The sequence below is a fragment of the Anopheles bellator genome, chromosome 2 (genome assembly GCF_943735745.2).
Source record: "Anopheles bellator chromosome 2, idAnoBellAS_SP24_06.2, whole genome shotgun sequence".
NCBI lineage: Eukaryota > Metazoa > Arthropoda > Insecta > Diptera > Culicidae > Anopheles > Anopheles bellator.
In genome coordinates, this window is record NC_071286.1 from 65,810,388 (window position 1) to 65,820,974 (window position 10,587).

Below are 10,587 nucleotides of genomic sequence, written 5' to 3' on the forward strand. Positions count from 1 at the left end.
TTCGGGAAATTGTGGGCGGATCCGAGAGCAGCATAAAAGCTTAGGCCGCGTACCACCGTGCGCACTAGTGTTGGTGTCGCCCCGTTTGGAGCATTCCGGTTTCTCCGGTCTTATTTCCTCCATTTCTGGCGTTGACCAGTTGCCTCCCACCTGTTTACGGCGAACGTGAAATGGTGGCCAGCCGACCAGGTGCTCGTGTTCGAATGATGGTCCCCTCTCCGGTCCGGAGCCACATCTTGCCGCGAAGGAACAAAAAAATGGCCTCCCTGGCGGACGTCTCGGCTGAGGCAAATTGCAGCTTATTTATTTGCAGACCCTGAGTCATCCAGTCCAGTTTTTGTGTGAAGTCGCCCCTTGCCATCTTGGTGTGGCTGGTGGAGCAGCTTCCGCTACGTTAGGGAAGCTTCTTCGTGTTGCACATGCGACCGAGAAAGAAAAATAAACCTCGGATCTCCCCAAAGGCTCCCCGGCCAAACGCGTCTCCGGATACACGACAGACGACGTTAAAATGGCCATGTTTACGCTTACGACTTCCTGTCTATTTTTTTATTAGCACGCTTCTGTTTATAATTCCATTCATCCCATATCGTCGGTCGGCTGATGCTGATAGCCCAAAGAAAGGATGCATCATCGCCACTCACTCGCTATTGCCACTTTCCGTCGGGGGAGAATAGTTTTGCCAACTCTTCCTCGACTGCTGAGTGCTGACGCTGACGATCACGGGCGCTGGTAAAAAATAGTAAAATTAAATAGGGAATTCCAATACAAAACTAAACTGATAACCCGTGTTTATTTCCATTAATTGCTCTTATGCGAAGGGGTGCTTGATATTGCAGTAATAGAATATGTTTCATATATTAATGTCATTAATTGTGGTACCATTTTCGACAACTCCAAAAACCCGTGAACAAAACTTTAAAATCAATTATCTTCAAATGAAATAAGCGTAAGTAAGTAAGACGGATGCATTGTTCGCTATCTCGCGTCGCATAAATTGCAGCACTCACAGAGGATGAGGGATTTAATTAATTGTGGGAATTTCGCACATAAACACCTCATTCGCGAGCAACGTAATTCGCGGACCGGGCATCGGAATGTTCCACAAATAAGGGCGCATCTTGAAACATGACCGCCAGAAAGCACGAAAGCCACCCGGCACGTGACGAAAGACGACCGTCATAATGGCAGTTGTGTAAAATGAGTACATTTGTAAGAATTTCAACAGCACAGGAACGATACTTTCAAGGGCCCTCGCGGCCCCAGTGAAGATTTGCCGGGGCTCGGATGCGCGATGCCTGTTATCTGATTGCGATTATTCAAATTAACTGCTACCGTGCGACATAATTCATTTTCTAAGAAGGCTTAATTGTTTATTTATGGACAGCAACGAAATAGACTTTTGACTAGCCGTCGTCGACTAGCCGAACGAGTCGTTTTCATTCTTTTGGATGATAATTCTCATGCCCAGCATCTTGCCATTGCCGGCCTAGCGATGATTGCCAATTCTAGAGGTGCTGCTGTTAGGTTTAATGTAAATAAATTAAATAGATCCAAGGTAACGGCGGTAAAACTTTTGAAACAGGAAGAATTGTTCCTGATTAGTTGAATCTTGACTTTTGAGCCCGACTTTTATCATTGGAAACTCGCGACTTTTAAGGTTAAGCTTACACGACGGGGTTTGCTTGTCTTACAATACAAAACAAGCCTTGTGTTTTCAAAGGCGAACGGCTTACAAAGGTTTTCATTCCAAACATATCAAGGTTGAACAAATAGAAACTTTGTAAAAATTGAACAATCTGCGAGCACGTTTAAGTATGATTAGGTTTATGAGCTTACAAAATAAATTGTTCAAATTGGAAGAGAAACAATAAAAGACTTTTCGTCCCCATTTTCTGGACCAAGTAGATTTGAATAATTCACAGCACAATATTTGAATCTCGTCAAAAGCATCCCTTTGGGAGCGTCAAATTCATTCCATTGCCATTCGAACTCACATACACTACCTCAGAATGTTGACATTTCACGTTTCGAGTTTTACGCATTGCTCGCGCGCCTAGTAAACACAGTGTTCTTTGGCACTTTCTCCGCAAGATTTCGTGCCATTTTTCCGCATTCCAATTTTCCGTTCCGCTTGTCCACTCTGTGTGGGTTGCTCGCGGAAATCCTGTTTCCAACGTCGCGGTTTCCGTACGCACACCAGCTAAGTTCCAGTGCGCTCTGTAAACGTTCACGTTGCACTGTCACTTCGGACCACCGACCTGTCATGTAATTTCTCAATGTAATAAGTTTTGTTTAGTTGCTCACTTGAGAAAAGTGCGAGTGAAATTAGGGCCATTTTTTGCGTGGTTTACTGCAATTTTCCGATGAATCCGTCGTTTGCCTGAAGCAGCACGCCATGGAACTGGTAAGCACCGCTGCCAGCAGCAGCAACCATTCGCACTGTTGTTGTGACAAAGGAGCCTATGGACGACATGGAGGTAACACAATGCTTATCTTCTCTGCTAGGTACAAAGATGGGTCGTGCACCGGCTGTTGCTGGCACTGACCTTGCTTCAGCTGGTTAGCAACTCGGTCGCATTCTACGTTCCCGGTGTGGCGCCGGTGGAGTTTAAGAAGGGGCAGAAAATTGACGTGAAGGCGGTGAAAATGACCAGCACCCACACACAGCTGCCGTATGAGTACTACTCGCTGCAGCTGTGCCTCCCGAAGAACGGGACGGTCGTGTACAAGAGTGAAAATCTGGGCGAAGTTCTGCGCGGTGACCGGATCGTGAATACACCGTACGAAGTGCGGATGGCGGAAAACATTCAGTGCAAGTTACTGTGCAATTCGAAGGATCGACCAATGAACTGGGACCACGAACAATCGGGCAAGGTGGCCGAACGGATAAGGCACGAGTACTTTGTGCATCTGTAAGTGGGTGACGAACGGAATAGCTTTCGCGACCGAGCTGATGCACTTGCTTTCGTTGCAGAATCATCGACAACCTTCCGGTGGCCACCAAGTTTGTCAATCCGGACACGATGGAGCTACAGTTCGAGCATGGTTACCGACTGGGGCAGATGAATGGCCCGAACCTTTACATCAACAATCATCTACGCTTCCGATTGTTTTATCATCTCCACAGCGAGTAAGCATTGTAATGGCCGCGCGGTAGCATCACATGTGACGATTAACGTTTGCTTTGTTCCAGAAACCAATACCGGGTCGTTGGCTTCGAGGTGGAGACTCTGTCGATTAACAAGAATTCTCTCAGCTTCGATGGCGATACCTGTATCTTTCCGGACAATCCGAAACCACAGGCGGTCACACCGAACGGTCGCACGGAACTGTTTTTCACGTACTCGGTCGTCTGGCAGGAATCGTCAGTGAAGTGGGCCTCCCGCTGGGACATTTATCTTGGGATGAACGATGTGCAGATCCATTGGTTCAGCATCATCAACTCGCTGGTGGTTGTTTTCTTCCTTTCTGGTACGTTACGACCCGTCGGATACCGTCGAAGAACGTTAATTCGATTTTTTTCCTCTGCAGGAATATTGACTATGATTATGGTACGGACGCTGCGGAGAGACATCGCCAAGTACAACACGGACGACAGTATAAGCATTGAGGATACGCTCGAGGAAACGGGATGGAAGCTGGTGCATGGTGACGTCTTCAGACCACCCCGTCATCCGAGACTGTTTGCCGCGGTCATTGGCAGCGGAATACAGATCTTTTTCATGGCGCTCATCACCATCAGTGAGTGGAAATGCTCGGAACGCTGGTTCACGTTGTAAAGTTGCACATTTTTCTCCCCGATTTCAGTCATCGCTATGCTTGGCATGTTGTCGCCCTCGTCTCGTGGGGCACTCATGACGGCGGGTATAATGCTGTACGTGTTTATGGGTCTCATCGCCGGCTACTTCTCGGCGCGGCTCTACAAAACAATGAAAGGACGCAACTGGGAGCGTGCCGCGTTCCTGACGGCCACCTTCTACCCGGGGCTCGTTTTCGGAACATGCTTCTTCTTGAACTTCTTCATCTGGGACAAGGACTCGAGCGGCGCCGTACCGTTCGGCACGATGGTGGCATTACTGTTACTGTGGTTTGGCATTTCGCTGCCATTGGTGTTTCTGGGCTACTACTTTGGTTACCGAAAGCAAGCCTACCAGCACCCGGTGCGTACGAACATGATCCCACGACAGATTCCGCACCAACACTGGTACATGAACGTGATCCTGTGCGTCCTAATGGCCGGCATCCTGCCGTTCGGTGCCGTGTTTATCGAACTGTTCTTCATATTCTCGGCGATCTGGCAGAATCAGTTCTACTATCTGTTTGGATTTTTGTTCCTGGTGTTTTGCATACTAGTCGTGAGCTGCTCGCAAATATCGATCGTGATGACGTACTTTCAGCTGTGCGCTGAGGTAAGTACTGAAGTCGAGTCTTTTTTCCATAACAATATTCAATCTTTGCCTTTCGTTGTGCAGGATTATCGTTGGTGGTGGAGGAGCTTCATCGTGTCCGGTGGTTCGGCCGTGTACATACTGTTCTATAGTATATTCTACTTCTTTACGAAACTCGAAATAACGGAATTCATCCCCACGCTCCTCTATCTGGGATACACTGGTAGGTGTTAAGGAAACGTGTTTGGGCCTTTGGAAGATACCAATCATCTCAATTTCGTTCCACTTCCAGGACTCATGGTTATCACATTCTACATTCTGACCGGTACGATAGGATTCTTCGCCGCGTATAGTTTTATAAGGAAAATCTATGGAGCCGTTAAGATTGACTAAAACCCAGACTTAGAAATTGACAAGACTGGAAACTGGACGGAAACACATCATCAACCACTAACTTATCAGTGCAAAGGATACATGGGACTTGTCGAGACCATTGACGTGATCCTTGCGAACGAACGGGGGAGTCCTGTTTATTTCTCAACCGGTTAACCCAACCCATCCTTTGTTGTGATACAATACACCGAATACCGGATGCAATTCAGTTTTTTTAGATCTTAAAAGAGACTTCAAGGCGAGTGCACCTTACTCTGGGGCACCGGATCAAGAACCATGTAAAGTGAGCAGTGTGTTTGCTGTAAAACTGCGTGCCCGAAACCTAACCACGGGTCCGGCCTTCATAGACAGTGATGGCCGGTAGCGCCGATGGATGGAATCAGAGTTAGTTCTCACTTGACGGCTTTATTTGTACGCTTTTAAATCCGTCTTTCAACTCAACGACATGCGCTGAGGCTACGCAATTTTAGTTAGATGTAAAATACACTACTAGTAAGTCATTTCGTGGCGAATGAATAAATAACAATTTAAGCGACTCTCCACAGAACGGAAGCCATTGGTGCGTTTCAGGACGTCCTTTTCAGCGGTAATTGTTGGATAATGGTTTGAAAAATTTGACTTCAAGAAACGCTTCCATCGAGCCGTTTGACAGTTGAAACGCTTCAAATTTGACGTTTAAGAAGCGCGCCATTCTTTCGCAGTAAGCCATGTACGTAAACAGAGCATTGTTTTGATGCACAAGCGAAAGCCGGATGGTGAATGTTACGTTTGGTACAGAGCCGGCTAGTTTTTGCAAGATATTGCCACAAAGGTCCTCCGGTCATCGGTAGCGGATGTGGTGAAAAAATGAAGTACCTCAATGTGGCCGAGAAGAACGATGCCGCCAAAACCATCTCAGGACTGCTGTCGCGAGGAGCATCTCAGAGGGTAAGTTTCGGACCGTCGTCGAATGGAGTTTCGGATGGATGGTCACACCTTCGGTTGTCGCTTACAGAGAGAAGGCTACTCGCAGTACAACAAGATCTACGAGTTCGACTACAATGTGCATGGCCAGTCGGTGAAAATGGTGATGACATCGGTGTCCGGGCACTTGTTGAACCACGAATTTCTGCCCAGCTTTCGTGGCTGGCAGAGCTGCAACCCGGAGGATCTGTTCGATGCACCGGTTCGCAAGAGTTGCCCGGAGTCGTACATAAATATTAAGAAAACTCTCGAACGCGAAATCCGAGGCTGCACAGCGCTCATCATCTGGACCGATTGCGATCGGGAGGGAGAAAACATTGGGTTCGAGATTATCGAGGTGTGCACTGCGATCAAGGCGCAACTGCGCGTATTTCGTGCAAAGTTTTCCGAAATTACGGCTACATCTATTAAACGAGCAATCGAAAATCTGATTCAACCGGACGCCCGGCAGAATGCGGCCGTTAACGTGCGCAGTGAACTCGATTTACGAATCGGAGCGGCATTCACACGCTATCAAACGCTACGGCTACAGAGAATCTTCCCGCAGGACATATCCAACAGTCTGGTATCGTACGGAAGTTGCCAGATCCCGACGCTCGGTTTTGTAGCGCAACGGTATAAGGAGATTGAAAACTTTATACCCCAGAGCTTCTGGAAGATAAAACGTATGCGGATGCTGTTGGCGATGGCCGTGGCCGCTGGATGCTTACCATCCCATTTGGTTTTTGTCTCCGTTTTAGTAACGCACACCATCGGAGAGCTGACGGTTGAGTTCAATTGGACCCGCAATCGACTCTTCGACAAGCAGTGCTGCGAGGCATATCTGATGGTCTGCCAGGCAAACCCGGAGGCAAAGGTGGTGAACGTGACGGAAAAACCCAAGAACAAATGGCGCCCCACACCGATGGACACGGTTGAGCTGGAGAAGCTGGGATCTCGCAAGCTTAAAATGAACGCTAAACAGGTGATGACGATCGCCGAGAAGCTGTACACACAAGGTAACTTAAAATAATACGATCGACTGCAGATTACACTGTCACGATCACGGTTCTTGCCAGGTATCATCAGTTATCCGCGTACGGAGACGAACATGTTCACGGCTGACATGAAGCTGACCCCACTGGTGCAGGCGCATGTCAGTAGCCCACAGTGGGGCTCATTTGCTGAGAAAGTCCTCCAGTGGGGTCCGAATCCGCGCAACGGGAAAAAGTCCGATCAAGCCCATCCTCCAATCCACCCGACGAAGCTACCGACCAACCTGTCCGGTGACGAGTGGCGCGTGTACGAGCTCATCGCACGCCACTTTCTCGCGTGCGTTAGCCGCGACGCCACCGGTTCCGAAACAATCGTGAACGTGGTCATCGGTGAAGAAGAGGAAGAGTTCACCGCGTCCGGACTGTGCATTCACGAGCGCAACTATCTCGAAGTGTACCCGTACGACCGGTGGAACGCGAGAGAGATACACGACTACCGCGTTGGCCACACGTTCGAGCCGACCGAGCTCGGACTGCACGAGGGATCTACGACGGCGCCGAATATGCTGACGGAAGCGGATCTGATAGCGCTGATGGAGAAGCACGGCATCGGAACGGATGCGACCCACGCCGAACACATCAACACGATCAAGGAGCGTGGATATATTGGAGAACGCGATCGGGGTTTTCTGGTGCCCGGTACGCTCGGGATGGGGCTGGTCGAAGGGTACGAAATGATGGAGCTCCGGTTGGCCCACCCCGAGCTGCGAGCTGGTCTCGAGGTGGACCTTAAACTTATCTGCGAGGGTCGTAAGGATCCGGATGCCGTGCTCGCCGAACAGATTGGCAAGTACAAAGAGGTGTATCGGGTTATGTCACAAAAAGCACGATCACTCGATCAAGCGCTCGGGCAGCGCTTGAATCAGACGCCTCGGGATCCACCACCGGATGGAGCGGCAGCGATTGGTGGTGCGTCTTTGAGGGAAGTCTGCAAATGTCCCAAGTGTGGCCAGGGGATGTGTCTTCGACAAAAGCGGGACGCCAGCACATATCACTTGGGGTGCGTTGGGTTTCCCGACTGCAGGAACAGCGTGTGGTTCGATGACTCGATCCGCGAAGCCGCCGTGACCGATGACACGTGTGCCCGGTGTGGCAGCAAAAAGATGGTAGTCAAGTTCCGGCAGCTTCACTACTATGGGCTACTGCAGTCCACGGACATGAGCGAGTATCGCACGTGTATCGTGTGCGATAGTAAGTTCCGTGGATTGCTCAACATCAACGAAGCTTCCGTACGACAAGCCACGGCGCCATCGGCAGGCACGACAAACAGCTGGGGAACTGCCAATCAGACCATTCGACCACCTGCATCGCCCATCGCAAGGACCGGAAATGGTAGTGGTCGAACGAATAGCAGCACGTGGGGCACTTCAAGTAGCCAAACCAATCGACTTCCACCACCCGGTGGCAGTGAAAATGGCGCTCCGAATGGAATTGGCCGATCAAACAGTACCAGTGGCACCAGCTCCTGGGGCCAATCCGGAAACACAGCATCGAGTGGCTGGGGAACCAACCAGTCGTCATCGTCCAACCGGGGCACTAATAGTAGCACGTCTGGCTGGGGCAAGCCTCCCGACAATCGAAACAGTACCTGGAGCCGTCCGGGTGGGGGGCAACAGGTGGCAGAAGATGACAACGAAATTCTGTGTCGTTGTGGTACGCCAGCGATTAGGCTTACGGTGAGAAAAGAAGGTCCCAACACAGGGCGGCCATTTTACACCTGCCCGAATCAGGCCGACAAGTGTGGGTTCTTCAAGTGGGGTGATGAGGATGTGCGTCCAGCGAGTGTGGGTTGGTCTTCCGGCGGGGGTTCGTCAAGCTGGGGAGGCGCAGGGCAATCAGCAGGCCCCAGTCGGGGAAGCAATAATGGCCAAACGGGAGGACGAGGTAACAATGGTTCCGTTGGTTCGGGTGCGACAGGTAGCCGACCGACGAAAACGGTACGTAAGTGTGGCCTGTGTCGGCAGGAAGGGCACACGAAGAACAAATGTCCCCAGCGGACGGGGGCATCCGATGAATGAGGATAATAAATTGTTGTAAGTTCGGAAAAAAACATATTTTCTTTTCATATTCTTTCAATCCACAACTGTGAAGAGTATTATTAGCGTCAGGAAACGGTTCCCAAATTATGCGCGTCATTACCGATCGATCCAAACCGAAACACGATGTTTGTCCGGAATTCTTCGCCGCTCTGCAAAAAGTTCGGTTTTGTGGCCGGAAAAGTACCAGGGTAGCATGAGCCGGCAGGAGTTAAACGGTGTACTAAACATTAGTACAACGATCGTAGCGCCAAAATGCTACCGCTAAATCTGACAGTAGCGCGTGCTGGTTTGTTTATGTTTGGATGTGGTTGACAGCTGGGCCGTGTTGTGAAAACAATTCTCTTCGGCCTCAAAGTAAAGATTCGTGCCCTCCGTAAATAGCTAAGAAAGATGAACCCTATGACGTGAGTATTCAGAATTTGCTGGACCTGATACGGTTATTAAACACTGTCGACTATTGTAGGAATATGAAAAATGTGCTCAAGTTGAGCGATCAGGATTTGAAACGCGGCGGCACAAACTCTTGGCACGATCAGTACCGCGGTAGTGCGTGGATATTTGTGGGCGGATTGCCTTACGACCTGACCGAGGGCGACGTCATATGCGTGTTCTCGCAGTACGGAGAGATCGTAAACATCAATCTGGTGCGTGATAAGGTAACGGGAAAGTCGAAAGGATTCTGTTTCATCTGCTACGAGGACCAACGGTCAACGATTTTGGCCGTGGACAATCTGAACGGCATCAAGGTGGCGGGCAAAACACTGCGGGTCGACCACGTGCAGGACTACAAGCCACCGAAGGAAAACGAAAAGACAGACGCAGAAACCCGACAGCTGTACATGGAAGGCTGTGCTCCTAAAGTTCAGCCGGCACCGGAATCCGCTCATCGACGGAGTCGAAAGGACAAGTGATTCGTGCTAATTGATAAGGAATTATTTGGCAGGGACTACTAAACATTGACATGGCAAAACATTATGCTTCAAAAAGTGCAGTTCAACGTTAAGAACTCGCAAAGAAAGACAAGTCACGCTGGCTTAAGAGGGCCTACCACGACATTCGCGAAGGATTGGCAACCTTTGCCCATAACAAATAGAAAATGTTTGGCATTGTTGGAGAAAGACCCTTTGGCATTAGGGAGCGGCAGACAAAGATGCTGTAAAAAATATTAGGTAAATAAATAATTTTTTCCACTAATTTAATTGCGAACGATTTCTTTCTTTTTTCGAAAAAATGTAAGCATTTTAATTTCGTTTTATGAGCTGTGTTTTTGCTACTTCGGTCTCGTTGTATAAAAATATGTCATCTTTTGTCCAGCTTCAAAGGGGTGCAGCTGGTTCTTGCTTTCCACCGTCCGTCCTCTCCGGCAACGTCAGTATTGGTTCACAGTTCTGCTTCGCTATGTATAAAGCCCTATCTATTCCTATGTACAGCACACGCGCGGTTCCCGTTAAAGAGTTTAATTCATTAGTGGTTTGCAAAGGCGACTTACGAGGGGATGTAAGGGAACTGATTAGCTGAGAGAAAAGCGTTCCTGTTCTTCGTTTCGATTTTGCACCAATTTCCACAGCATCATCTGCGCTGCCACTCCGATTTTGAACACAAACTGTTCGGCTCTCGCCTACGACAAGAACGGTGCCCTACTTCCTACTCACTATCTACGCACGCGGCGCACGGGCAAGCGGGAGCTTCGATGGCTTCTATCTCAGTTTAAATTAGTACAACTGTAGTATAATTAGTTTTATTATTAATTTTGTTGCTTTTTTCCTAATA

At 49.1% G+C, this 10,587-nt stretch overlaps 3 protein-coding genes across 3 annotated transcripts; all 3 read left to right on the top strand.

Annotated features, from left to right (window-relative positions):
- The first annotated feature begins 2,188 nt into the window (after positions 1–2,188).
- On the top strand, positions 2,189–5,316 carry LOC131209227 (transmembrane 9 superfamily member 4). Its single transcript, XM_058202238.1, has 8 exons — positions 2,189–2,404; positions 2,506–2,912; positions 2,975–3,130; positions 3,194–3,471; positions 3,532–3,741; positions 3,808–4,409; positions 4,473–4,611; positions 4,681–5,316. Exons 1-8 carry the CDS (start codon positions 2,396–2,398, stop codon positions 4,779–4,781), a joined length of 1,902 nt encoding a protein of 633 aa, XP_058058221.1. The 5' UTR covers positions 2,189–2,395; the 3' UTR covers positions 4,782–5,316.
- Positions 5,317–5,540: 224 nt separating this feature from the next.
- LOC131207887 (DNA topoisomerase 3-alpha) lies at positions 5,541–8,796 on the top strand. The gene is made up of 4 exons (XM_058200520.1): positions 5,541–5,708; positions 5,776–6,409; positions 6,485–6,742; positions 6,803–8,796. Exons 1-4 carry the CDS (start codon positions 5,541–5,543, stop codon positions 8,794–8,796), a joined length of 3,054 nt encoding a protein of 1,017 aa, XP_058056503.1.
- Positions 8,797–9,149: 353 nt separating this feature from the next.
- Positions 9,150–9,904, top strand: LOC131210677 (RNA-binding motif protein, X-linked 2). The gene is made up of 2 exons (XM_058203958.1): positions 9,150–9,221; positions 9,281–9,904. Exons 1-2 carry the CDS (start codon positions 9,208–9,210, stop codon positions 9,726–9,728), a joined length of 462 nt encoding a protein of 153 aa, XP_058059941.1. The 5' UTR covers positions 9,150–9,207; the 3' UTR covers positions 9,729–9,904.
- Positions 9,905–10,587: the final 683 nt, after the last annotated feature.